This window comes from Echiichthys vipera, assembly GCF_963691815.1.
Source record: "Echiichthys vipera genome assembly, chromosome: 19".
Taxonomy (NCBI): Eukaryota; Metazoa; Chordata; class Actinopteri; order Perciformes; family Trachinidae; genus Echiichthys; species Echiichthys vipera.
In genome coordinates, this window is record NC_139844.1 from 3,771,613 (window position 1) to 3,799,516 (window position 27,904).

General features: G+C 41.1%; 1 protein-coding gene across 1 annotated transcript; it reads right to left on the bottom strand.

Moving 5' to 3' along the window:
• Nucleotides 1-4,182: 4,182 nt before the first annotated feature.
• Nucleotides 4,183-26,849, bottom strand: LOC310962146 (solute carrier family 22 member 6; the record flags this gene model as incomplete). The annotated part of the gene is given in 10 exon segments (XM_083934528.1): nucleotides 4,183-4,333; nucleotides 8,097-8,309; nucleotides 9,455-9,563; nucleotides 9,848-10,059; nucleotides 14,811-14,917; nucleotides 17,836-17,959; nucleotides 22,996-23,156; nucleotides 23,999-24,158; nucleotides 24,299-24,402; nucleotides 26,505-26,849. Coding segments are annotated over 10 exon segments (1,686 nt in total).
• Nucleotides 26,850-27,904: the final 1,055 nt, after the last annotated feature.

Genomic DNA, 27,904 nt, shown 5'->3' on the forward strand with positions numbered 1-27,904 from the left:
TGTTGCTCTCTGCTATTGGATTGCGAACCAGTCAGTTGATTCACTCAGGCAACGAAGCAGTTGCTGCCTCGGACGTCACATGTCACATGATTTTTTTCACTGCTTTGAAGCAGCGGTTCTGTGGAGTTGTAGTTCAGGGTTTGTAGCACGTGTCGAAGCTTCAGTCACACTGCCATCACCATCATGTCACTAATGACATCCAATTCCTTGTCACAATTCTGTATCACTCCACTTTCATCTTTTTATACAGTGACTGTAGGATCTTAAAGACTGGGATTTGCTCTGTGATTCACATGGAGAGGACCTTGATGATCTCACAGACTGCATAACAGGGTACATCATTTTCTGTGTGGACAGCGTTGTTCCTACAGTGATTGTACGCTGTTTCCCCAATACAAGCCGTGGGTCACCAGAATCATCAAGGTCCTGCTGAATGAGAAGAAGAGGGCCTTCAGAGATGGGGACAGAGAGCAGATGAGGCAGGTCCAGAGGGAGCTGAAGGAGAGGATTCAACAGGGCAAAGACACATACAGGAGGAAGCTGGAGCCCAAACTCCAGCAGAACAATTTAAAGGACGTGTGGAGCGGCATGAGGAGCATCACTGGCTACAAACCATCTGGTAGCCAGACAGTAGGAGGTGGTACTGAACGTGCCAATGAGCTGAATCTGTTCTTCAACAGATTTGATGAAAGGGCTCCTCCACAACCATTCACCTCCAAACCTCCAGCCCTGTTGACACCCCCCCCCCTCAATTCCTTCCTGACTTTGCCCTACCTGTCCCCTCCCCCTCGCCTTCAGGAAGGAGCTGTGCAGACTCCGCCCAGGCAAGACATCAGGTCTCGACGGTGTCAGCCCGAGGGTCCTCAAAGCATGTGCGACCCAGCTGAGTGGAGTCCTGTAGTACATCTTCAACCTCAGCGTGAGTCTTGAGAAGGTCCCTGTGCTGTGGAAGACATCCTGCCTGGTACCAGTACCGAAAAAGGTGCGTCCCAGCACCTCCGAAGACTACAGACCGGTGGCGCTGACGTTGCACCTGATGAAGTCCCTGGAGAGGCTGGTCCTGTCACTTCTTCGGCCCCTGGTCAGCTCATCACTGGACCCTCTACAGTTTGCCTACCAGCCGAGACTAGGTGTGGAGGACGCTATCATCTTCCTGCTCCCCCGTGCCTGAGCCCACCTGGACAGACTGGGAACCACAGTGAGAATCTTGTTCATGGACTTCTCCAGTGCGTTCAATAATATCCGGCCTGCTCTGCTGGGAAGTAAGCTGACGACGATGCAGGTGGACCCTCCCCTGGTTTCCTGGATTACCGATTACTTAATGGGTCGACCATAGTATGTCAGACTGCAGGATGGAGTGTCTGACACTGTGGTCAGCAGCACTGGAGCTCCACAGGGAACTGTTCTTTCCTCCTTTCTGTTCACCCTGTGCACCTCAGACTTTCAGCTGCTCTCTGAGTCCTGCCATCTGCAGAAGTTTGCTGACGATCTGCAATTGTTGACTGTCTCAGTGAGGGGAAGGAGGAGGAGTACATGGGCGTTTTGGACTCCTTCATAGACTGGTGTGCTGCTAATCACCTGATTCTAAACCCCACCAAGACTAAGGAGCTAGTGGTGGATTTCCGCAGGAGTAAATCTCCCCCCACACCCATCTCCATCAACGGCGTGACTGTGGATGTAGTCCAGGATTACAAATACCTTGGAGTATACCTGGATAACTAACTGGACTGGTCCAAGAACACTGAAGCTGTTTACAAGAAGGGCCAGAGTCGTCTCTATTTCCTGAGGAGGCTCCGGTCATTCAATGTATGTAACACCATGCTGAGGATGTTCTACCAGTCAGTGGTAGCCAGTGCCATCTTCTTTGCTGTTGTGTGCTGGGGCAGCAGACTGAGGGCCGCAGATGCCAAGAGAATCAGTAAGATCATCAGGAAGGCTGGCTCCGTCCTGGGGGTCCAGCTGGACTCTTTGGTGGCGGTGTCTGAGAGGAGGATGCTGTCTAAACTGAACAGCATCCTGGATAACAACTCTCACCCTCTGCACCAGCTGCTGACCTCCAGCAGAAGCACCTTCAGTCATAGACTCATTCTCCCCCGGTGTAACACTGAACGCCGGAGGAAGTCTTTTCCTTCAGTGGCCATCAAACTGTATAATTCATCTCCCCCGGTCAGGTAAGGAACAGTGGAGACACTGTATCCTGAGAAAATGTCACTTTGTCACTTTATATCACAACTACATCACTTTATTTAGTTGTACTGTAACTAACTTCAGTAAGAAATGCTGCTACACTTCACTGTACTTTACTGTAACTAACTTACTTCAGTAAGAAAGGCTGCTACACTTCACTGTGCTTTACTGTTACTTAGTTCAGTCCGAAATGCTGCTACACTTCACTGTACTTTACTGTAACTTAGTTCTGTAGGAAATGCTTCTACATTTTTAACACTGTTTCACTTATCAACTTTATCACTTATTTAGTTTGTACTTATTTTATTTCAATATGCTGCTAAACTGCACGCTGCGTATTGTTGTATATTGTATATACCTACGCTTAACCACAATGTCTGTTGCACTCTGTCACATTAGTTATTGTTTGATTTATTTTATGTTAGCTTTATTTTGATTATGTTTATGCTTATTGTCACTCTGATCCTTTCCCACCTTTTTATTGAAACTGTTGCACAATAATTTCCCTCAGGATAAATAAAGCTTCTTGAATCTTGAATAAGGATATTTCATGCACCGAACGCTTCACATGTATATAAACATGAAAACGGGGACAGAATGTAATGGGAAAACTTAATTCATCCTTTTTATTCTGAAGCTCAACCTTGTTTTGTATATTTTTAAAAACACATTAGCTACTAGCTAGACTTCCTGCTGCCTCTTCCACAACCCAGTGCACGTGTAACAGAAGAACACTATATACACTTTCTGCTAACAAATGTTTATTGTACAAATTAGGTCAATAAAAAACATTCAACAACTTGAGTAACTACTAGTAAAGTACTTTGGTTATGCAATATATCTGTGTATAAATGTAAAGGTATATAGACACAATAATTTCACATAACATCAAAAAGACAACATGTAAGAGTCAAACATAAGTTTTCCAATCAGTATTTCAAGTAGTTAATGATGAGCTGTCAGAAGGGATGTAATACTCATCGCACACCAGCGAGTTGCAGCATTCCCTTAAACACAATTCCTGGTGCTGAATTATTCGTGTAAACATGTTGTTTTACCTGAGAGCATATTGTGTACCACACAGATTAACTGCATCAACATCACTGACTGACTTTAGAATACTTTTTGTTTATTGTCTAAACTTTCTGACACTAAACATACTCTGTAAGGGCTTTCTGATAATACTGGTACCAGGAGTCTTATGGCTTTTCACTGGCTTTACTAAGCTGAAAGAAGTCCCACAGTAGCACTTCTGTCTCTGCACTAGTGCCAGTTTGTTTATATCCACTGTAGATTCAAAGCTAGAGATGGAGGAGAGATCACAAAGCGTTCACAGCCTAGAGTGAGCATTGTTTGGTAAGTTTAATGCAGAATTTACTCTTTAAGCAATCACTAATAGTACCCCGACGGCTCCAGGCTGTGTGGTCTCTGCTTCTACAAAGATTAACAAGACAAGGGGCGGCCGGTGGCTGAGTGGTTAGAGCAGTGCATGAAAAGAGGCTGAAGGTCCTCAAGGCAGCGTCTACGGGTTTGAATTTTACCTGCGACCCTTTGCTGCATGTCTCCCCCTCTCTCCCATCCCATTTCTTGTCTGTCTTATCTAATAAAAGGCTTGAAAACTGCCAACAAATAATCTAAAAAAAAGATTAACACGACAAACATCCCAACGCAGTACTGTTTGCTTTGGGAGTGTTATCATCTCAAAGTAAACCTCAGACAAGCGTTGTTGTTGAGTGTATTTGCATAGGAGACGAGGAGTTACGTTGACTTACTGCCCACAGAGGGATGCACACATGTAGCACACTGCACCAATTTCCAAAACATGAACAAGCTGAGTTTGAGAAAAGAATCCATTGCAAAAACACAGACATTTATGTGCTGCTATAACAGTCTCCACTCTTCTGGTTTCAGGTTTTCACCGGATGTTGGACCTCCTGCAGGGATCTCCCATTCAGACACAAAAGTATCAGTGAGGTGCAACACTGATGTTGATGATCAACTCTGGCTCAGAGTGTTCCAGTTCATCCAAAAGGGCTTGGGTGGGGTTGAGGTCAGAGCTTTGTGCAGTCCAGTCAAGTTCTTCCACAGCAAGCTGGGAAGGAATTTCTTTATGGAGCTGGCTTTGTGCTCGGGGGTATTGTCACGTCTTAACAGGAAAGGGCAACACTAACTGTTGACACAAAGTTGGAAGAACACTATTGGCTAAAACTGTCAGTGTGCTGTAGCATTAAGCTGTTATACCATTCTCATCAATAGCCCCAGTAGGGCAGTAGCTAAAGCTATCAGATAAATGTAGTAAAAAGTATATTTGCCTCTGAGATGTAGTGGAGTAGAAGTAGAAAGTAGTAGAAAACAGAAACACAAAGTACACGTAGCCTACCACAAATTAGTAGTTAATACAGTCTAGTATGTATTTAGTTACTGTGCACCTCTGGTAACTGAGCTGAAAAACGCCATAACGTTAGCTAATGCTAGCTACCGTAGTTTAGTTAACATTACACATCAGGAAAGTAGCTTTAAGCAGAAAAGTTATTTACATTGCGTTGCTCTATAGCAGTATCGACATAGTAGACAGTGGCTACTATGTTGATACTGGTGTTTTTTCTAAAGGGGTTTTATATAGAAAATGCGTTACATTTGCAGCCAAGGCTGTAAATTGACGTCCTGTCTATGTGAAAGCGAGGCGTAATACTCCTTTCCCAAAAGATGGCTTTCTGAAATAGGTGTAAACATGTGACGTGAAGCACAAAGTTGGGCGTATAGTGACGCACAACAGATGCGTCAGAAGAAGTTTGCCCCATGATCTGATAATTCAGGACTTTCTCTGCATCTGACGGATTTCAAAGGCTTTCCAGCTCATCACGACGGTCGATATTTTTTTGTCTCTCGTTTCTGTGATCAGCTTTTTCCTGCTTTTAAAACTCCTGGCTGTGGGTCACAAGTTCATGTCACCGACACTTCCGCCTAAGTCACGCCTGTGCCGCCAAGCCGCATTAACTCTATTTACATGGAAATCGAGCCGCCAATATGTGTAGGATCTGAGCTGTCATATTTGCCGTCACAAAACTAGGCAATATACAGTCCGTCTCAATATAAGGGACAGGCCGCAAAAAAGGCAGCCAAATTACCATCTGACTGTCTGGTGTAAAACAACTTAAGCTGTGTGTTTCCCTATCTAAACCTGAACCCACATTTTAAGAGGAGGGAAACACTATTTGACGACAGAGCAGATTTTGACACAACACAGGCACTTCATCAATTGCTCAGGCAGCAGGTAATCAAACTTTACTTAAAGCTTCTCTATGTATCTGTTCACATTTTTTGTATTAATGGGGGAACAGGTTGTAACGTGACTTACAAAATAAGACCTTCACTGACTTTCTTGCAACTTTAGCTAACGTTTTCTTAGAAATGGATTTTGTAGAGACAGACCAGACCAAGTCAGGCAGTTGTCCTATGTGTCAGGCTCGCCAATACCACGGGGGTCTGAGGGCTACCGGCCGCTGCAGTGTGTGTGTTGTTGTGGAGGCATAGCATGTGTGTCTCCGGTGCTGATAAAAATCCTAGAGGAAACACTAACATGTGACATATATTGTGGTTTTAGCTAGCTAATGTGAGCTAATTTTAGGTCAATGAATTGCTAGCTAGCTGACGTAGCAAAAATACTGCCTTGAGTGGATAACGTCGCCTAATTCATCCAGACTCCTGGGGCTGGTCTGTCTGGCTCGCCATTTGCAAATGACTTCATCAAATAACGCTACAAAGCAAGCAACCCCAGATCCAGCTAGCTGGCTAACTTTAGTTTGTCCCGCTATTGTAATCATTATCAAAATACTGTCTGAGTGAAAATGCTAGCCTCAAAGGTCGTGTTAACAGAATTTGTCTGTCAATTTGGCAGAACACTGAGGGCAATCTACCTTAACTTTAAGTAATTTGAGCGTGTTTGTAACCGGTACTGACAACATTATCTTCATATCAGCGGTCTCCTCTACTCCGGAGATGCTGAAGGTTATTGTACATGAATGCGGATTGTTTGCAGAGTGGCTGCACTAACTACACCAGATGTGACAGCAGCAAATCATTGTATTTTGTTTTCATTTACATTTTACACAATGTCCTGACTTCTTTTGAATTAGGGTTTATAATTTAAAATGATAAAGTCTAACACAACCACTGGCTAACTTTCAAAATGACTAAACTACTAACTTATGATTGATTAGGTTTTAACAGACAATAAACGATGTAATGATATATACGGACGTTAGCTCACTGTTACCTAAGCTAACTAACTAAGGTTGGCCAGCTGGCTGTGGCTCGGCTGCGTTGCATGAATCTGACGTCTGTCGCATTCTGGTGTTGGATGATGACAGAGTGATTTGCAAACAGTAAGCTAGCATTATTTTAAATATGATTGTAATTCATTTTTACAGCATTCTATCAACATGACGCTGGTCAGTTCCGTTCAGTCTCAAGGTTTTGGCTAACACTCGCATGCTGACTGCTGACACACTGGGCTGTGGCAGCTCACACTGCTGCTGATCATCAGTCCTTCCAGGTGCTGCCAACAATGTCCCCTTTTATCAGTGAGATGATTGGCTTCCATCCTCCTCACTGAAAAATAAAATATAGAAACATAAATAAAAATGAGCTTTAAACCTCAGGGGAGCTGCAAAACAACTGCAGAGATTGGATGAAAAACAGTGCAGTCTTGAACTGAATCCTCAAATTCCAAATCTCACCTTTTTACCACCAAGAATTGATTAAAAAATGTCAAAAAATAGCTCCAAGGTACAGCATAAAGACATCCAGACTTGGATGAACACCAAAAATACATGCTGTGATTTAGGATCAAAAACCTTTGGAGATTTCTGCAATTGAATTGTGAATTTTTCTTCTTCTGTTGTGTAACCTGCTCAGACAGGCCCTGATTGTCAGTATCTGTAGGAATGCCGTCCATCCTCTGAATGCTCCAGGTCTCTAGATTGTGGTTGTAAAGTTTCATGAGGCTATGATTATCCTAGAGGTCACAACAAATACTTTTATACAAAAATGTTCTCACTATAATGAAATGTCTCCTATTGGGACTAACATCATCACACATGAAGACAACTGAGCTCATTGAATCCACAAGAGTCTCAACTTTACAGTCAGAGCCAATTTGTGACATTCAACACTGTTTATGTACCCCACTATGCAGAAATATTACAATATTCGGTTTTTGCCCCAAACTGTCTTATGTGAGTACCCATAGAACCCATTTTTATTCAGATAACTTGAGGTCAGAGGTCATGGGACCCCTTTGAAAATGGCCATGCCAGTTTCCCCTCACAAAAATGTAGCCTAAGTCAACATCTAGGATTCCAGCTATGCTTCCATGATCAGGACATTAGTCTTTTAACTGATGAGGCGTTAAGTTCACATTGACAAAGATTCATGTAAATTATTGGTGAGAACATCAGACTCAAGGTGCAAGTCTTAAATAATTCCACAGCTTTACTACCTTCATTCCACAATTCATAAAGATAATATTTTAATGTGCAGAACAAGATGGTGTCAAAAGATGGTTTGTCTGTTCTTGAAGCGAAAACGAAAAGAAAAATGGTGAATGCCACACGTTTTCTTAAATTACTCATGCATGTCACTTAAGAACAATTCTGTTTGTACAAGGGGTTGGTTCCAATGTCTCTGTATAATTATAGCACTCATAAATATGCATAGTGTTTTATAACAATAATCATAACACATTATTAGGTCAAGTATCATTATACCTGATAATTGCTAGAAATCAAATGAAGACCTATGAGTGCTTATAACTTTGATTATACAGTGCTATAAGCAGATTATAACACAGTATGTTTATAATGCACACAAAGTGGTATAAAATAGTTCTAAAAGTGGTGGAGTCAAACCTGAGGCTGGGTCCCTCTACATCCTCGATGGTGTCAGGGAGGGGCTTATTGGCAGTCTCAGGTAGCAGCAGGGTGAGGGCAGAGCCCAGCAGTGGGCAGATGCCACACAGAAGCATGGGAACCTGTGGACTGATGCTCCTCAGAAGGTACAACATGGGAGCCAGGACTCCTCCAGTCCGAGCACACATGGAGCCTATACCAATCCCGTTCTGTCTGCGAGGGGCACATAGACATATGCAAGGACAAACAAGCAATGAGAATACGTGTGTGTGTGTGTATATATGATATATATATATATATATATATATATATATATATATATATGTACCCTCATAGTATACAAACTGTGTACTGATACTTGTATTTAGAAAATAATGTTAAATATTTAATGAAAAAGCAAAACCATAAAAATAATAAATAATATAGAAAATAAACAAGTACATAAAAAAACATTTTTCATTTGTTAACAATGACAAATAATATATGCACATGAACATTGATGGATGGACAGAAAATAAATCAATCCATTGCCTATATAATTCTTCAAGATAAACCGACCTGACATTTTCTAGTTCTTACTTTACTTTTCTTTGTCTTATGTGATAGAAAACAGAATCTCTTTGTGATTCAGACTCACTTTGGACTCTTTTCTGACCTCTTACAGACTGAAGCAATTTATAATGAAAGCAATCGTTGATTGCAGCCATTATATTGACACATACTGTACATTCTTAGCTAAAACTAATTAAAAAGTCCTGCAATAAATCCTCCTTCATGAAGGTGCCAATGTTCATTTTTTGTTGAAACTGCTTAAGAGAGGTGTTGATTCAACTGTATGATCATTTTGGAGGCTGAGCTGCTGTTGAATTCTATAGTGTTGTACAGTAATGTTTATCTCTGTGTTATCTTTGTGTCTGTATTATCCCGTAACTGTGTCACTAGATTGAGTTACTGACAGCCTGTCACTTCTTCCTTTGAATTGATTTCAAAGTGGATGCTGTTTAACACTGTGTATAAAATAGATATGGGTGCAATATTTTTTCACAAGAAATAGTGCAACATGATAAATGGAAAAGAAAACAATTTTGGTTGCCAAAACGTTGTCTGTGTTCTGGAAAGTTCTTTGTACACCAGTCAATGAGAACATATGGCTGATTGCTTTGAGTCAGATGTCATTTATGGTTTCACATACCTCCATAACATAACCACAGGTGGCATTATTTCAAAATGAACACCACACAGGGTCATGAACAAGGTTTTTCTGACATCAGATCTTGTGTTAGTAAAAACGGGTCCCATCAAATGTGGCTCAAGAACCTTGTTGGGAAGTTTCTTGTGTTTGTGAGGGAAACACTCACCTGATAACAGTGGGGAACACCTCAGCTGAGTAGACATAAATGATGGAAAGAGAGGCTGTGATCCCAAACTTCCCAACCATGGCCAGCACGGTTTTAATCACAGACAGGTCTAGAGGAGAGGTCAAAGGAAAGGAAAAGCTTCTGAAACATATTGGAAACATGGAAAAAACATGGATGCATAGAACATGAAAACCATCTCATGTCCCACCTGTCAACTACATTTTTTATTCTATACTATGTATAAAATGTATGTTGATAAAATTAAGAAAGTCACCACCCACAGCTAAAATAAACTGCCTTTATTGGCTGGTGTTAATTAGTTTGGGCAATCCATGAAAAGGTCAACAGGTCTGCAGTATGCAGTTGAGCTGCATGGGAGCATATGTGTCATACCATTGGGGATGAAGATGGTCAGCAGGCAGGCAGTGCCACCCACGGCCAGGAAAGCTAGCTGGGAGATCTTGCGGGAGCGGTTGAGGGTGAACAGGGTGATGGTGCGTGCAGGCATCTCTACCAGGCCAAAGATCATCTGGGTCAGATAGATGTTCATTCCAAAGTCAGAAATGTTGAGGGACAGGCCATAGTACACGAGAACGTTGGCAAACCTGAAACATGTGAAATATCGCATCATTTTACAGGACAGTCTGCCCTTCAGATAGTTGTGTGACCTTATTCTTCAACATATAACCAACACACTGTCCCTGTTTTCAGCAGACGGATGAAACTACATCTAAAAACTTAAGGTCCTATTTAAATGATTGATGGCACATGGTGCAAGTGGATTTAGTGTGTCTAACTCCATTTTTATTTTTGAGAGGGCCCAATATCTTGGCACAAAGTAAGGCGCACAGGGCAAAGGGGCTGTATTTAGTCTCTTAATTAGTTTTGGGTTTAACATGAATGAAATGAATGTCATCTCCCATTTCCTTTAAAAGCCAAGTGTGCCTTCAGCTGGCACACTTGGCTTTTAAACAGTGGGTTTAGGAAATTGGAGACGTGAGCGTTTTTCTGCTGAGGAAAGAATCTGCTTGTGTACAAAGTGACCCTCCGCCATCTCCCAATTCTCTGTCAATCAACAACTCCATTCAACTGGATATGTGCCAATACACCGATAACCTGTTTAACTGAGGAGGAGGAGGAGGAGGAGGAGGAGGATGAGGACTGCTGCAAGTTTCTGTGTGTAAGAAGCATGATGCACTTCGGCTCTGCTGCGATCTGAATCCACTACAGTTAAATCAGCCACCCGTCGCCCACTTGAATTAATTATTTTCACTCCCCCTCTGCAAAATAAAATTAATTTTTATGACTCATGAGACCACAGATATAATACGATTCAACCAGGTTTTTGTTGGTCAATCGATCATAACATTCGGATGCCTTAAGTATCAATGTTTCAACAATGTGCCCGACCACACCTCATTTTAAGACCAACACACCCATGGGCGCACAAATGGGCGCAAATACATTTTCTACCTACACAACGTGGGCGCTGAGTGTGAAAATGACATCTGTGTCGGCCTGAAACTGGCCTAGATTTCAGGGTTTAGCACTATAGGCTGTGTTGGTGCAAATATATTATTAATTAAAAATATATTTAATCAAAATTGAACAGCATAATTATTTTCTTTAAATTATTAGGCGTGTTTCCATTAGGGTCAAATGTGGCCGCTCGGAAAGTTTCAGGCCACGCCCTCTCAAATGGACGTTCACTCTCCGTGTTTCCATTACAAAAAAAGGCCCCAGAGGGATTTAGAAGACTCTGGAGGTGAAATATCACTGTGGATGGGTTTAGATCGCTGGGGATCAGCTGATCAGTAATACAGGAGCGCTCCGTTCTTTAGCAAAGTGAGAAATACAGAATAGTTGTAGTTTGATTTAATGTGGCTCTTAAACAACAACTTATGTACAAGTAACATGAAAGAAAATGATCCATCTTAAAAATTCTGGGAGCTGTAAAAGTGTTTGTGGACAGACAGGCTGTCACCCCGATGCAGTACTACAGTGCGTGTGTGTGCGTGTGTGTGTGTCTGTGAGTTGAGAGAGCGAGAGAGGTATGGAGCATGCAGCAAAGGACCACAGGTTGGAAATACAATCCAGAATCTTTTCACAGATTATTTTCTGTGCTGTGTTCTTCTACACTGGATAAAAGTGTCTGCTCTACTTTACCGTGTTGTTGCGTCTGTACGACCACTCGTCACATCCTGCTGAGAGCTACATCAAATCAGCAACAGGGCTTCTCTCAGGGGTGTGAGCGTTTTTGGCCCTGCTCTCCCACAGGGCCAACAAACAACTCGAGCGACTCATATGCACATTAGGGGCGTTTCTGTGAGATAGACCCGCCTCATTCTGGGTATTCCACCAAAGTGGAAACGCACCTTATGTATACATGATCTAAATGCCATTCCTTCATTTAGCGCATAGATTTCAAAAGTGCAGAAACAACCTAAGGACTCCATATCAGCCATGCAGCTTGTCTAGAAGGAGGCTCATTAAAACTCCCAAATTTGCCAAAAACATGAGTGAAAGAGGGTTCTTTTTCGCCAAAAAGGGTGTGTTTGGTTAATTCTATTTTTCTAGGGTGTTCATCGAGGTCTTGGCGCTGTAATGTCATATTTAGGGGGATTGACCATGTTTATCAGTTCTCGAATGGTAAAAAATGGTTACATTTAGCACCAAATCTGTCTAACAAACGGTATCAACTACTGCCACAACTTATAAGACATAATAGACCTATATGTAAAGTGTCTTAAGATAACTTTTGTTATGATTTGGCACTATAAATAAAATTAAACTGAATAAAGCATTAGAATTATGATCATAAACGACCATCATGGTGCTCTAAGCCCTTATACACTCTAAACATTCAACATTTAAAAAAGGCATCTAACCAAAACACAATGTTTATTGCAGATATAGACTATAAGAGCTTGACAGAGCGCTGAGCTGCTTTCAGATGATGTATACCACTTCTCTGTACCATAAACTGCTGAACTGCTATCTTCTCGCAAAGTTCCCACTTATTTAGTTAAACAAACTGATTGTCTTATCTAACCAACACCCCAGCCCCTCCACCCGTCTGATCACTCAGGACGGGCGTTAAAACCAGATGAAAACAGGCCAGGGGAGCAGGTTTAGGGTTAACGCTAGCCCCCAGGCTTGTTAACATGAATGAGCATGTTTATTCCAGCCTGTCAATAATCTCCATTGTTAGTCGTAGGAACTCATTTGTTTTTGGTTTTAACTTTTACTCTATTGTCACTTGTTTACTTCCGTAGTTGTAGCTTTCATCTTTTAAAGCACTTACAATCAAAATTGGCCTTCTTTTTTACGAACAAATCCTTCTTTTATGCTCTTGTGCTAGCATGGCTCACATAACCTCAGAATGCTTTTCATAGACTTTAGTTTAGCATTTAACACCATCATCTCAGAAGCTGACATACAAACTGGTTTAGCTGGGGCTCAACATTTCTCTGTGTAACTGGCTGCTGGACTTCCTCAGTAAGAGGCCCTAGGCAGTACAGGTCGGCAGCAACACATCAAGAACCACAATTTTGAGCACGGGGGCTCCCTGAGCTTTATGCTCAGCCCCAAGCTCTTCACTCTGCTGACAAACGACTGGAGGTCAGCCAACTAGCCACTTGGTGCAGAGATAACAATCTCTTCCTGAACATTGGAAAGACCAAGGAGGTTGTTATGACTTCCAGAGAGGCCACACACTTAAATCCTAACTGACCATCAACAGTGCTGCTGTGGACAGAGTGAGCAGCACCAAAGTCCTGGGGGTGCACATCATTGAGGACCTCTCCTGACCAACAAACACTGCATCCCTGGCCAAGAAGTCCCAGTGGCGCCACTACTTTCTCCGCAAACTAAAAAGTACAAGAGTCCGCTCACCCATCATGTCCTCCTTTTAATGGGGCACCATCAAAAGAATCCTGATGAGCTGCATCACTGTGTGGTACGGGAGCTGCACCGCCTCCAATCGCAAGACTCTGCAGCACGTAGTGAAGACTGCTGATCGGATCATTGGTTTCCTGCCCCCGTTACTCCTGAACATTTATGAAACCCGCCCCGCAAAGCAACCAGCAATCCAGATGACCCCTGCCACCCCTCGCACAACCTCTTCAGTCTCCTGCCATCGGTGAGAACATACTGGAGCAGCCGAGCCTGTTACACCAGACAAGGCAAACAGCTTCACCCACCAGGCTGTCAGGAAGCTCAACACACTCACCTCGGCCACCCTGAAATATCATTGGCCATCCCTGTGGCCAGCCCACATCTGATGGGTAGTTGGTCAAGTTCATCAACACACAGTCTGGATAAAAGCTGATGAATCAATGAAGACAGCTAATCCGCTGATATATGACCAGTTTACAATTTCCAGCTACTACAGTAATGGTAGGACTGTTGCTGAGAAGAACTGATCTCTGATCAGCAAAGGTCTTAAAAACGGCATACATATTTATGTGAGCATGGGCGTGGCACACCACCGCCGGTCTCCTCAATCCTGTACATGTAGATAATGTACACATTACTAGATTGCTAACCTGACTGGAAACCAACCAGCAGTTAGCATTTGCTTTGCTATCGTCAGGGAAACAAAAAATCTTATTCCAGTATAATTTCAAACAAATCGTATCAAAGCTACTATAAATATGAAGTTATTAGTGATAAGGGCTCTACTCACCTATAAATATGTATTAAATTCAATTTGGGATTCAGTGTTGTCCAAGGACACTTGTCCAAGGACACTATGACATGTTTACTGGGGAACCAGAATTCAAATGGAGGACAACCCACCCTACTTCTGAACCGCAGGAACCCTAAAATTAATTTTACTTGTTCGTCCATGTCATGCCATACAAATATCTTGATTGATACTTGAAAATGTAGGCAACTTTAGATTATTATGTAGATCAAGCGAGACTAGTCTTTGTATAATTACATTTCTACATTTATTTTCGAACTGAACAAAACAGTTTAACATTGGAAAGGCTGGACATTGGTTTAGGGCTAATGTAGATCTGCCATGCTGACAGGCCCTATGTTGAAGTGCCTATAGGAAACCACACATAGGACTTTTCGACTGACAGGGAACGGCTTCTTGAACCGGTTCCATTCAGAATTATTAGATGATGAAAAAACCCCAGCAATTTTCCAGTTCCTGGTTGGAACTAACTTTATATATTCTGAACCTTTTAAAAGATTCTAACAGGTTACAGAAAGGGTTCTCCTATGGGGACAAACTGAAGAACCGTTTTTGGTTCTAGTTAGCACTTTTATTTCTAGAGCGACAAAGATGCATTTTCAGATTCAGATCCAGACACTGATAAAGGAATGCGCTCCTCATACTCACCAGAGATAAAAAACAATCAAAGAATGCTTCCTCATTTTTGGGGTTCGAACGAGGTCTATGAATGAGTGCTTTTTCTTCACCTCAGGTTTCTCTTCAATGTTAAAGACCTGGTGAAACAGAGAGTAAGACAGTGAGTAAGATGATTTGGAGTCATGGTTATAAAGTGACAAAACTTGGCATGTTTAAATGAAAATGAAACACTTATGCTGGAAACCAACCAGCATTTTCAGAGTGAGCCCGAGCCATCTGTTTGATGCTGGAGTACCTCTGTCATAATGTTTCCACAGCTGTAGTTTGTTTACTCTGGTCCAAGTCAGTTAAGTTGATAAGGTAGAGTGTTTCCCTCCTGGTTCAGTTTCATTAAACACAGAAAAGTCCAAGTGAACCAAAATGCATCACTACAAACCCTGTGAGTACATTAACTTTACTTAGGCCTAAACATTTTTTGTTTGGTTCCGGTTTCCAACCGACCCTGTCAATTTATGTGCGACCCACATTATTATTATTGGGGAAGAAATAATAAAAATTAGTTAAAATACATACAAATTTGTGTGGCCAAATATTGAGGCCAACTATAATTATGTTTTTGTACAGCACCTCTTCATCCTGTACAGGAATGACTGCATTCTCTCTTTTTTAAATGTAAACAACGGATTCTCATGGGGTCTGCATGCAGACGACCGGATATCCAGTAGTGTTGCTAGGTGGTCGCTGGAGAAAGATGGACGTGTAACATCTTCATTGTTTGCCCATGCAACAGGGGGATGTGAAAAATTGTAAGATTGGGTTTTAAATCTTTAGAAAACGTTCTTGAAGAAGTCAAGCAGTGCACTTGTTTATTCGTGTCAGCAGCCGGCAAAATGGACCGAGCTGACAGATGGACTGACATCGGGAGCTGTTTATTTCTGGAAAATCCTTAACTCCATGTCCTAACAGCACGCAACGCGGACCATCATCAGAGTTAAAATCACTCAGATTATAATGTTTCCTATTGGAATGTTCTAACTGTCAGTAAGTGACACTGCACTTTTGTTGGACGCCCGGTTTCTATTTTATTCCTATGTAACAACATAACAATGGTTCCTTGTATAGCAGTTATCAGCAGCTATACAGTGAGGCTACATCAACAGTGAAAGCCAGTTTTGCATCTCCCTGTTTTTTAGGTGTAGAAAAAAGTACACACATTTAAAATCAGCAGATTTTAATTGAAGCATTAGTATTGACTAAATATTTTGTTCATATAAAAGTGTGTGTGTGTGTTTGTGTGTGTGTGTGTGTGTGTTTGTGTGTGTGTGTGTGTGTGTGTGTGTGTGTGTGTGTGTGTGTGTGTGTGTGTGTGTGTGTGTGTGTGTGTGTGTGTGTGACATACTGGGACACAAGCTGGAGTACATGTAGTACATGTATGCTTTAGTATGTCATGAAAAAATAGCAGCTGTAAATGAAAATAAAAAATAAAATACATTTCCTACCTGTCACTCACTGCCACTGGAAAAAAAATAAAATAAAAAAAATCCCTACCTACCCATGACCTCAACTGACAACCAACGGGAACCAAACTTTTTTTTGTAGGCCTTATTGGTCAGATGTGTCTGGGATGCAAGAAAGTAAATACAGGAAGATTGTCCTTTGTTCTGGAGTAGTGCTGACTACAGCCAAGCCAAATATTTTCCACACATTGCTTCGCATGAGTATGTCTGCTCTGCCTCTGTCTGTCTCCAACTTAAACATTTATTGGTTTGACCACAGAGTTGAGAGTGACAGTGACTGAAGGCTGCAGTATATTTCTGTGAGAGAAACATTGCTATGCAATTTTTTGACTAGCTGTTACTACTTCTACACAAGCTGCTACAGTTTACATGCTCTTCTGCATCCCAGAATGCAAAGCCGACCCGACTACAGGAACCATTCTCAAGCAGAGTGAACCAGATAGTTGGGTAGAATCGTGGTTGGATCCTGTTTTCACTACAAACAAATAGTACCGAACTGACCAGTTGTTTTCGTCCAAGTGCAATTGCTTTCTACACACTACACACGCTACACACTACACATTACAAACGAACAGCAGAAAGTGGGTAAACACACCAGGGATAGATTCAACCAAATTAAACAAGGCAGGTGAAAACCCCCTGAGTACACTCTCACTGCTACAGATTGTGCATTCATGATCATTCATTCATCATTATAGGATTTTGTCACATGTTTACAAATGCAAAATTTAGCTTGCTCTTCTTTTTTTGTCATTTTGTATTTTTAGCTGTAAGTCAGAAAAGGTAAACAACTGACCATTCACCACAGTCCTCCCCCAAACGACTGTTAGTCATAGGAGCGTACAATGTTCATGGGACTGTACTAAAAAGGGATACTTAGCATTTTAACCTTTTTTTGGAAGACACAACAGTGCCGTGCACAGACATTTTGGGGAGCTGGTGCTTTTTAATGCCCATAGCCCATAGTGATTTTTAATACTCATTGGTCACTAGACAATGATTTTGAGCCTTCACTACATTTGTCGGATCATGTGAGAAATAGGTCATTTTATCGCTGGCTGCATACAGCCAGAAGACTTTCTGAGACGGCATGTGTTGCCCCCTGCCGACCACTCGCTAGAACACAGGCTAAAGTCTAATTTTTCAGACCCCAACGCTCTGTCCATTTTTTATACAGTCTATGCTTCCATCCCCCTCCTTCTTGGGCTCTTGCTCGGACCACACTCATCGTTGAACTTAGCCTTCATTTTGATCTCAACTACACATCTGTAAAGTTTCATGACTGTATCCTGCATGGTTGGAACGATACTGGGTTAACAATAGACATACCTGTCAAAATACTCCAAACACATGTTTCAAATTATTTTTTTCCATCTAAAACCCATGAACAAGTTTCCTGGCAACAGCTTGGTGTGTTTTTGGCACTACAACTTTGGTTTTAGCCTCAGTTGGTATTTGTGATTATTGTTGACATCTTGAAAAGATCAGATAAATTACCAGAAATCCAAAACATGTGTATAAAAACGTTGCATTTCTACCTGACACATCTCCAAATCTTTGGTGAGGGGCTTCCCATTCATCTTTGCTGCTTTCTGGATCAGTTCCCATGCTTCCTCTTTTCTGTCATTGGCCATTAACCAGCGAGCTGACTTCGGCAACACCCTAAAAATGTAAAGACAAAATGCTCAGGTGACCTACTTGACTGTGTTTGACCCACCATGCTGCAGGACTGGTACTTTGATAGAGATTTTACACTTTGGATAAACCGATTCGTCATAGCAGGAAAAAGGGTGTGGGGACTGATACAGCTTACCATTGTCGCTGAAAGTTGACAATGACATCATCTTGACTAATTGACAAATGCATATTAGTCTGAAACCTCTCATCATCATCAAACATCTCCAAAGGCCATTATCAACAGTGCAGACCCTAATGCCTCTGGATTACAGTACCTTTAATGTGTTAATGAAAACACTTGAGATGGGAGATGGGCAATGCAGTAACACAACCTAATTCATATTTAATCACTGCTATCTAGTTTGACAATTTGATCTGAGCTTGGTGAGTTTGGTAAATTGGGTTGAATGGGCCTGCAGACTGGATGTCTGATCTGAAGCTGCTGGAAATCTGTATCTGAAGGAGAAAGGGGCCAGATGTATTTACCAGAGAAAATGAAACATGAGCTCGGAAGACTTTCTAGTTCCCAGGCTAGACAATGTATGACAGAGAGATTGGAAACCTGAAATCCTTGTTATTGGAGATTCCATCTCCAGGTTTGTCGAGCTCCACTGTAACATGTTTCTCTGGATATAGAGTTTCCAACCTCTCTATACACCTTCCAGACAAAGCTACAGTCTGACTTTGAGTCCCTCACCTTAACTGTAGAGATTCTGGGAAAAAACGGTATCCTTTCGGACACCATTTCATCCATATGTAAATGCTCAGAGCACTTTTTATGTATGTATCTTTCCGGCTCTCCCTCTGCCAGGACACATCGCTGTATTTCTCTGGCTGAGCTTCCTGACAATCCAAACAAGACCACCAAAACATGTCAAACTCTTTCAGCCTGCTCTTAATACAAACAATATGACTGAGACTTTTATTCTTGACAATCCCACTTTATCGCACAGTCTGGATTTCTTACCTTTAACTGAGACCTGTTTAAAGCCCAGGGACTGCTGTACTCTATTTGAGCTCTGTCCTATGGAGTTACTTTACTATCTTCATTTAAAAGCGTGGTCTTACAGCTCAAGCACATTATTTACTGATTTCACGTTCAGATTTGTTATTCTTTCCTTCAAACTCTGCCCTCGCACTCACATAGCTCCTTCTTGTGCACAAATAGTTTCATAGTTTACACTCACACACTGCTTCTGCTTTTACAGAGCAAGAGGACCTATGAAGACGGTGCTGGGTCTGAGAGGAATTTAAGCTTCTAATTTTGATATCATAACTTGTGACAGCATATCGGTAAGATCCTGAGGGGTATGACTGTTGGTAGTTGTAATTGTTTTTTTTTTCAAAAGTGCCGAATTCTATCTTTATACCTTATTGTTGTTGGAAGGTTGAGCTAACTTAAGTCAACTTGTACTTGTTACCGTAGCTATGGTAAACTTTCAGGTGACATTAGTGGGCTGAAGAAACATAATGTGATCATTATATTAATAAAATACAGAAAGAAAACCCATAATACTTTTTGATATACTAATAGCTATGATTTCTCATGTATAAGGTTTTCCATATTTACGATGTAGCTTGATCACACTTCCTCAGGCCACAGAAGGTTCATCTCTGTGTTAGCCTATATTAGCTTAGCTGTAATCTTCCAAACAACATTCGTGACCAAAACCTATTACAAATAGCAATAGACAGAGTGTAAGAACCGTAACTGAGGTGTTGTGATTATTCTGTCAAAGTTAGACAGCTATTTCTACTAATCTACAGTAGACTATGTAGCACTGTTATAAGATACTCACGCAAGGTAACAAAGCACAATAATTTAACACAACCATATACTACCATAATAACAAATGTAATGCCTAGGTGACATTTACCAACACAGGTAAATAATAGTGTGTGCATGGATTTAATGTATTTGTGCACAAGCATACAGTTTGAGCAGAAGCAGAATAAATGTGATTACAAGAAGGAGCTATTTGAGCACAAGAAGAAACTATTTGAGCACAAGAAGGAGCTTTTTGAGCACAAGAAGGAGCTATTTGAGCAAAAGAAGAAACTATTTGAGCACAAGAAGGAGCTATTTGAGCACAAGAAGGAGCTATTTGAGCACAAGAAGAAATTATTTGAGCACAAGAAGAAACTATTTGAGCACAAGAAGATACTATTTGAGCACAAGAAGATACTATTTGAGTGCAAAAAGAAACTATTTGAGCACAAGAAGGAGCTATTTGAGCACAAAAAGGAGCTATTTGAGCACAAGAAGAAATTATTTGAGCACAAGAAGAAACTATTTGAGCACAAGAAGGATCTATTTGAGCACAAGAAGGAGCTATTTGAGCACAAGAAGGAGCTATTTGAGCACAAGAAGAAATCATTTGAGCACAAGAAGAAACTATTTGAGCACAAGATGGAGCTATTTGAGCACAAGAAGGAGCTATTTGAGCAAAAGAAGCAGCTACTTGAGCACAAGAAGAAACTATTTGAGCACAAGGAGCTATGTGAGTGCAAGGGCATAGTTTGAAGGAAAAGGATGACAAATCTGAACGTGAAATCAGTAAATAATTCGCTTAAACTGAAAGACAACACTCTTGAATACAGATAGTAAATTAACTCCATATGTCCTCCAAATGACCAATTTTGCAGTTGTTTTTAAGAATAATTTTACCTGTAATTTTTACCACCTACAACAGTGGTTTTCAAAGTTGGATCTATGGCCGCCTTGGGGGCCGTCAGGCGGCACTGGGGGGCCTCAGAAAATTGGAGGGAAGATAAGAAAAAAAGGAAAAGACAGAAACTATATAATCAAATTATTTTTTAATCATTATTATAAAATATAACCTGATTATTTTTTAATCATAATTATTAAATATAATTCATAATAGAATATAACAAAATGTTATTTGCCATGCTCATCTTTCTGATTGACTGCCGGTCAAACTTCGTTCAGGGTTTGTGCCGTTTATCAAGCTGCTTTGCTCCTCCTTTGAGCTAGCTAGCAAGCTAGCTCAAAATGGACAAGTTTTGGACAAGAAAGAGACCAAAGGAACAGTTCAACAGCCCTGCTGTGGAGGACACTGCTGCAAAAAAAACCAAGAACTCCTTGCCAACTAAAATCAGAAGGTGTGAGGCAGCATACATTAAGTATGGAAAACATGTTGTATGCCAGAATCTAATGCTGTTTGGGGGGATCTTGGCATGGAAACGTTTTGTAACCCCTGGTCTACGGAACACCCAAATCTGACAATGCCTTTTATATGAACTCTCTGGACTTTAATCTCATCCAACATTTCTATGTTGGATTTTGTCTCTGAACACAAATGTATTGTTTTTGACACCACACTTCAGTCTTCTGCTCTACTTCAGAAGTGCTTAGTATACTCTCACTTCTTTAATGCCGATTCTGCAGCTGCTTTTTTTTATCCTGATTTTCTGATTTTTGTAACCTATATCCTCACCTGAATAGATAGTACAACACTCTACACTACCAGGTTGTTTTCTTCAACAAGCTCTTGCTCCTGGATCGATGACAACATTTGTCATCTGAAAAGGGAAATCTAAAAGAGTGAAGTGTAGATGGAAGAAATAAAACCTCAGTGTACATCTCATCCATCTAAAATGCTGTCCGTGCTCAACCAAAACATCAAAGAGGCAAGAGATGACTACTTTACAGACCATATAATCCCAATTTTACTTTTTTTTACCAATGGAAAGCTTGTAAATCATGCTTCTTCCCCCCCTAGACTGTGAAAACTGTGGGCCCCATATAAACATCTATAGCACATGGTCTAAAGTGCATGTCACAAGTGCATTCACTTGCTAGTGAGATGCTTGTTAGTATTCTGGGCACAAAGTACTGTACTTAGAAAGGGGCAAAGAGGTTGTATTAAGTCTCTTACTTAAACATAGGTGTTTTTTGGGCACCTGTGTGTAATTTCCCATTTCCTTTTAAAGCCAGGTACGCCTGCAGCCCCCCAAAAATTGCGGGGTCAGTTTCGGGAACTGGACACAAAGAGTGCCATGAATATCAGGAGTGAGCAAGTTATCAGCCCCCCATGGAAATCCTGAAATACTGAAAGTGACATTCTTCGTCAAATTCTCTCATCTGTAAAACCAATCTCTCAAATTCTCCGTCCACACTCTGGGATGTCTTTAGTGTGTCACAGACCCCAGCTGTTCACAATGCTGCCCACCATTTTGCCTCTTTCTCAACAGACGCAGGGTCGTTATCTCCTCTATCGTTGCCATGTTTGGCAACTTTTTTTTTTCAAACTTTATTGGAGTAACTTTTTAATCTTAGCGATGCCCTCTAGAGAATGTTTTGCTCAACGTCTATTCCAACATAAAGGACGCATGAAAGCATGAGAGCATGAGAGCATTAGAGCATGACAGCAGTAACGATTAGGACGTCGATAACGTACGTCTTTATTTACACATGAAATGGAAGCAGAAATTAGCCTTAAGTCAAGCAGGACGAGGATAGAATGTTTGTCGCTTGCATGATGATGCCATTTGTACTCTTAGTAGTGCTGTTTCTGTGCTATGTTGGTAATGAAGAATTTTTCAGCTGAGAGCTTTTAGTTGTGTCTTGTTACTAGTAGCCAAGAAAGTAACATGTCGGTCATTGCTCTGAATGAAAGGAAGGCTGAAGCATGTGGGTAGAGAGGACTATCTATCTATCTATCTATCTATCTATCTATCTATCTATCTATCTATCTATCTATCTATATATCTATCCATCCATCCATCTATCCATCTGTCTATCTATCTATCTGTCTATCTATCTATCTATCTATCTATCTATCTATCTATCTATCTATCTATCTATCTATCTATCTATCTGCCTGTCTGTCTGTCTGTCTGTCATGAGATTGAGTGTTTACATCACGTTTTCAATAAGAGGGGATGAAGGATCTCCTTTATCATAGACTTTAAACTAGGCAGACTGTTGTTGATATTGATGTACTTGGCAGTCTTAGCACATGCTGCATCAAATCTGGGTCACACTGCTGTTCACTCACCAGATGTAAAAGATAAAGAGGAAACCAGGTGCAGAGATAGCCAGTTGAAGTTTACGCCAGTCTCTTATTAGGTACGCTACTCCGGCCAGCAGAATGTACCCAACACCGAAGAAGTAGTCAGTAATTATACCGGCCAACATCCGCTGCTTAGATCCTGTCCATTCTGTGCCTGTATGAGACACAAACAGGACAGGGACACGTGAATTACATGTCATACTGTATGTCCATATGTCAGAAATCAGAATCAGAATCAGGTTTATTGCCAAGTAATTTGCATTACAAGGGATTTACCTTGATGTGACGCTGCTTACATGGAAACAGACATAAACATAAGCATAAAAATAGAAAGTATTTGTGTAATAACTACTTTAGAAACTCAAAGTGAAAATAGGTGTATGAGCCCAGTCCATTCCATAAGCCATCACCAGGGTTAAGTTGTCAGATCTAACAAAGTTATTCCAGAACCTCAGAAGACATAATACAACTGTTTTCACAGAATTATTTCCTATTACTACTAGAGCCTTTTGTGTAAAATCAGTGGACTGTCCATTTAAGATTTTTTTTAAACTCTAATTCATCCATCTCTATCAACAATATAGTATTACAGTATTTAATTATTTTAAACAGACGGAACACTGCCTTTTTCCAAAAGAGCCAGTTCACCCACATTATCAATATTGACCTTATCTGTGTGTAGATAGTTTAGGTATATTTTTCCAGAGATTTGAAATATATACTGCCAAGATGGGTGCTCCTGCTTCTGTTTCTCCACATGTTCATCAGTGAAACTGTAAATCTGTAGTTGTCATTAAGCAAACAGATGAAAATGAAAACTGTTCACAGTGAGGTCTGTGAATTATCATATATAAATACATTTTCTGTGAGACGTTGCTAATGGGGGAAACAAATCAAACCAGCCAACCTCAATGTTTTTTTTTTAGTTTTATCACTGAAATAAATCCTTCAACAAATATCATAGATCACTTTAACTTTCTATAATACACTGACCTAGAACAAAGGCATTCATGATGACACCAGAGATGGATGTCCCAACCATAAAGCGAAGGGCAATGTAGATGTAGAAATTAGGTGCGAAAGCAGCTGCAACCCCAAAGACCGACTGGATAGCCAGGTTAAAGAGAATGATGATCCTTCGACCATACCTGGAACAGGACAGCACATGATGAATTAAAAGTAAAAATTCTATAAGGAAATGCAGAGCACAAATCCCAGCAAAAGTAGTAAGAAGTTATGTCATCAATTCAATAATACTCTGAAGATTGATCGGTGTCATCAAACTTACCTATCTGCTAAGCTCCCAAACACAACAGCTCCAATTAGGAGGCCAAACATGTATATGGAGGAGCCCATGTTGTTCAGGCTGGCACTATCACAAACCAGGTCCCACTGCAAGAAGCACAGAAAAGGGTTTCAATTAAAGCATTTTTCACTTTGGAACTTTTTTGGGTGGCTGTGGCTCAGGAAGTAGAGCGGATCGTCCACTAATCAGAAGATATGCAGCCCAATCCCCGGTTTTCAGTCCACATCTCGAAGGTTGTGCCATCGTTGTGAGAATGAAAATTACAATACATCCTGATGAGCAGGTGGCACCCTACCATCATATCCTGTTACAGAGACTGGAGCATCTAATTGGCATTAAAGAGGCCGCATTAAGCTGGTTAAAGTCGTAAGAACTCAGTTTGTACATGTTAACGACAAATCCTCCATACACACTAAAGTCAGTCACAGAGTCCCACAGGGTTCTGTTCTTGGACCGATTCTATTCACCTTATATATGCTTCCCTTAGGAAATATTATAAGGAAGCACTTCATAATGTTTTTCATTGTTATGCTGATGATACACAATTGTATTTGTCGATCAAACCAGAAGAAACCGATCAGTTAGATAAATTTCAAACGTGCATTAAGGAAAAATAAAAAGCTGGATGACCTGTAATTTTCTGATGTTGAACTCAGACAAAACTGAAGTCATCGTACCTGGCCCCGAAGGCCTCCCAAACTCAATAGCTAAAGATATTATTACTCTGGATTATGTTGTGTTATCCTCCAGCACCACAGTAAGGAATCCCGGTGTTATTCAGGATATGTCCTTCAATTTTCACATAAAACTATTGCAACTCTTTATTATCAGGCTGCTCCAACAGGTCTGTTAAGAGTCTCCAACTGGTCCAGAATACTGGAGTTTAAGTACTAACAAGAACCAGGAGAAGACTTTATATTTCATCTGTATGAACTTCTTTGCACTGGCTACCTGTAAAATCTAGAATAGAATTTAAAATCCTTCTCCTTACCTACAAAGCTCTTATTGGTCAGGCTCCGTCATATCTTAAAGAGCTCATAGTACCGTATCACCCGACTAGATCGCTGCGCTCTGAGAATGCAGGGCTACTCGTCGTTCCTATAGTCTCCAAAAGTAGAAATGGAGGCAGAGCCTTCAGCTACCAAGCTCCTCTCCTGTGGAACCAACTCCCAAGTGTTATTCTGGAGGCAGACACTGTCCCCATATTTAAGAGTAAACTTAAAACTTTCCTTTTTGAAAAGCTTATAGTTAGGGCTGACTCAGTAATGCTGCTTTAGGCCTAGTCTGTGTTACTTTGAGCTTCTCTCCTCCCTCTCTGTATCATTCATGTCCCATCATTGCATGTTTGTAATTCACTCCTTCCCCGGAGTTATGTTGCTTTCTCGTCTCGCAGATCGTGGTGGTGCCTGCTGCAGTGCTCCTGCTTGACGCTTCCTGCTATTATTATTACTATTATTCATATATATTATCATTATTGGTATTAATTATAATATTCAATGCCATAATAGTGCTTAATTAGTCGTATTCATAGTACCAACCCCATAAAGGTCATAGAGCTGGGTCTGTTTGATGTTCCTGCCTGTCAAAGGGAAGGTTTTCATTGACAACTTTGCAACTTGCTGCTGCTCATGAAGGAATTGTTGTGTCTCGCTGTAAATCATAAATAAGTGTGGTGTGGTCTAGATTTACTCTTATTGAAAAGTGTCTTGAAATAACCTTTGTTATGATTTGGCACTATAAATAAAATTGAATTGAATTACCTTCCCATCAAGGAGCACAATGGAGGAGTAGCCAACTTCCAGAAACTTTTAACTCAACTGCACATCTGACTGACTGGTAATCCAGACCCGTCACGTTGCCACATGACAGCGTTTTGTCCAATCACAAAAATTTTGGTCATGTAAGTGCTCCCTCCGCCCACCCCTCGGGTTCCATATATTACAAAACTTGGCAGGATGTGTGGGAAAGCCAGATGATGCCTGCACTGCAGGAGTGCATCTCTCAAACCAAACCTCAGTCTGTAAACCATGTGTCAAGTATTACCGGAGCCCCCTATAATAAAACGGCTTAGCCCCTCTGCATTCCTAAGCTGCATGGTGTCCTCATGGTAAACACCTCAGTGAAAATGTAGATATTCAGTAAATCCTAATTTGAGAAGCTTTCAAACAGGCTGGTGTTTTTCTCTCACCTCAGTTACTATGGTGCTTTGGAAGGTCTCTTTGCTGTACTCCCAGCCTCCTAGGCAGCTTCCAGTAGGGTGTCCATCGCCAAGAGCTACAGCACCACTGTGGTTCAAGGGCACCGTGCAGGACAGCTTGGGGGTAGACGAATGGCTAAAGTTGAGGTTCAAAGAGGCTGGTGCACCCGCTGAGGGCCACGAGGAGCGGCATAGATGAGGAGGAACAGCCCCAGAGAAGACAGAGACTAGCATGTGGAACGCCAGAAAGATCTGTGGTAGACAGATCCATACATACAAGATCTTCTGGAACTTCCCAAAGCCTCCAATGAGACAGAGAATTTCATCAAAGTTCATTTCTCTAGCTTTTTGTAAATGCATACTTAAAATGTAACTGATCAGGTCTGATTCAGACAGGCAAAAAGTGCTCCTAAAATGGAGCTACCAAATGTACAAGCAGACAGCCTGTCAGTCAAATGTCTGAGGTAAACTAATCTCTGTACCACACTGATGATTAACAGGTAGACAAAATGAGCTCCTTCAGATGCAGTGTGCGCTGTGTTGTGCTCCAGAACCTTTGGCTATATGCAGAGAAGCTGACCACTCACTGGAGATAGGGGAGTGAACTAAAGCAGGAGGGAGGTGCTTTCTCTCTGTGTAAGGAGCTGCTGCTCACCTCCCTTTCCCCTCCCCTTGCTCAAAACGTTTCACAACACAAGGTTGTAGACTTTATATCAAGAGTTTGTGATGTCTTGGTTCAGACAAACCTCACTTAGTGGAATTATATGGGCTGTTGTATCAAAAGAATGTAAAATACCTTTACACTGTCATAAATGGCTCATGTCGTTTTTGAAATGCAAAGACCTTGTTTGTGCTTCAGTGGTCAAATGATTCCATGTGGGAGTGAGTTTGGTGACATAAAGGAGGTAGGTATTAGAGAGGGATTAAGTAAGCTTGGCTCCTCGCTTCAAATACTAGCTCCCATTTCTCTGCCTCATCAGGTTGTTGCTGGGCACAAGCCACTGTTGCATAGTTTGACCACAGGGGTGATCGTTTAGCATAGCCAGCAAACACTTTCTGTACAGTACCCTTTGAAACCGTAAGGACCGTATGCACCTAACCCTTATTATTTTTTTGCTATTTCATTGCGAAAATACTCTTTAATGTAGGCACGGTAATATAGATATTATAATGTTTTAATGTGTTCAAGTCTCTTACTGTCAAGGGTCAACACATGAAATCTCATTCAAGTGTTTATATTTCCAAAGCAAAAACTTAACTCACCATATAAGGCATCCTATAAGCTGTATTCTAACCCTTCTTTACACATGTAGCACCATCTTGTGGTTAAATCAAAACAACTCAACAGCAAAAAGAACAAACAATCTATCAGTGAAGAGAGGAATATCTGT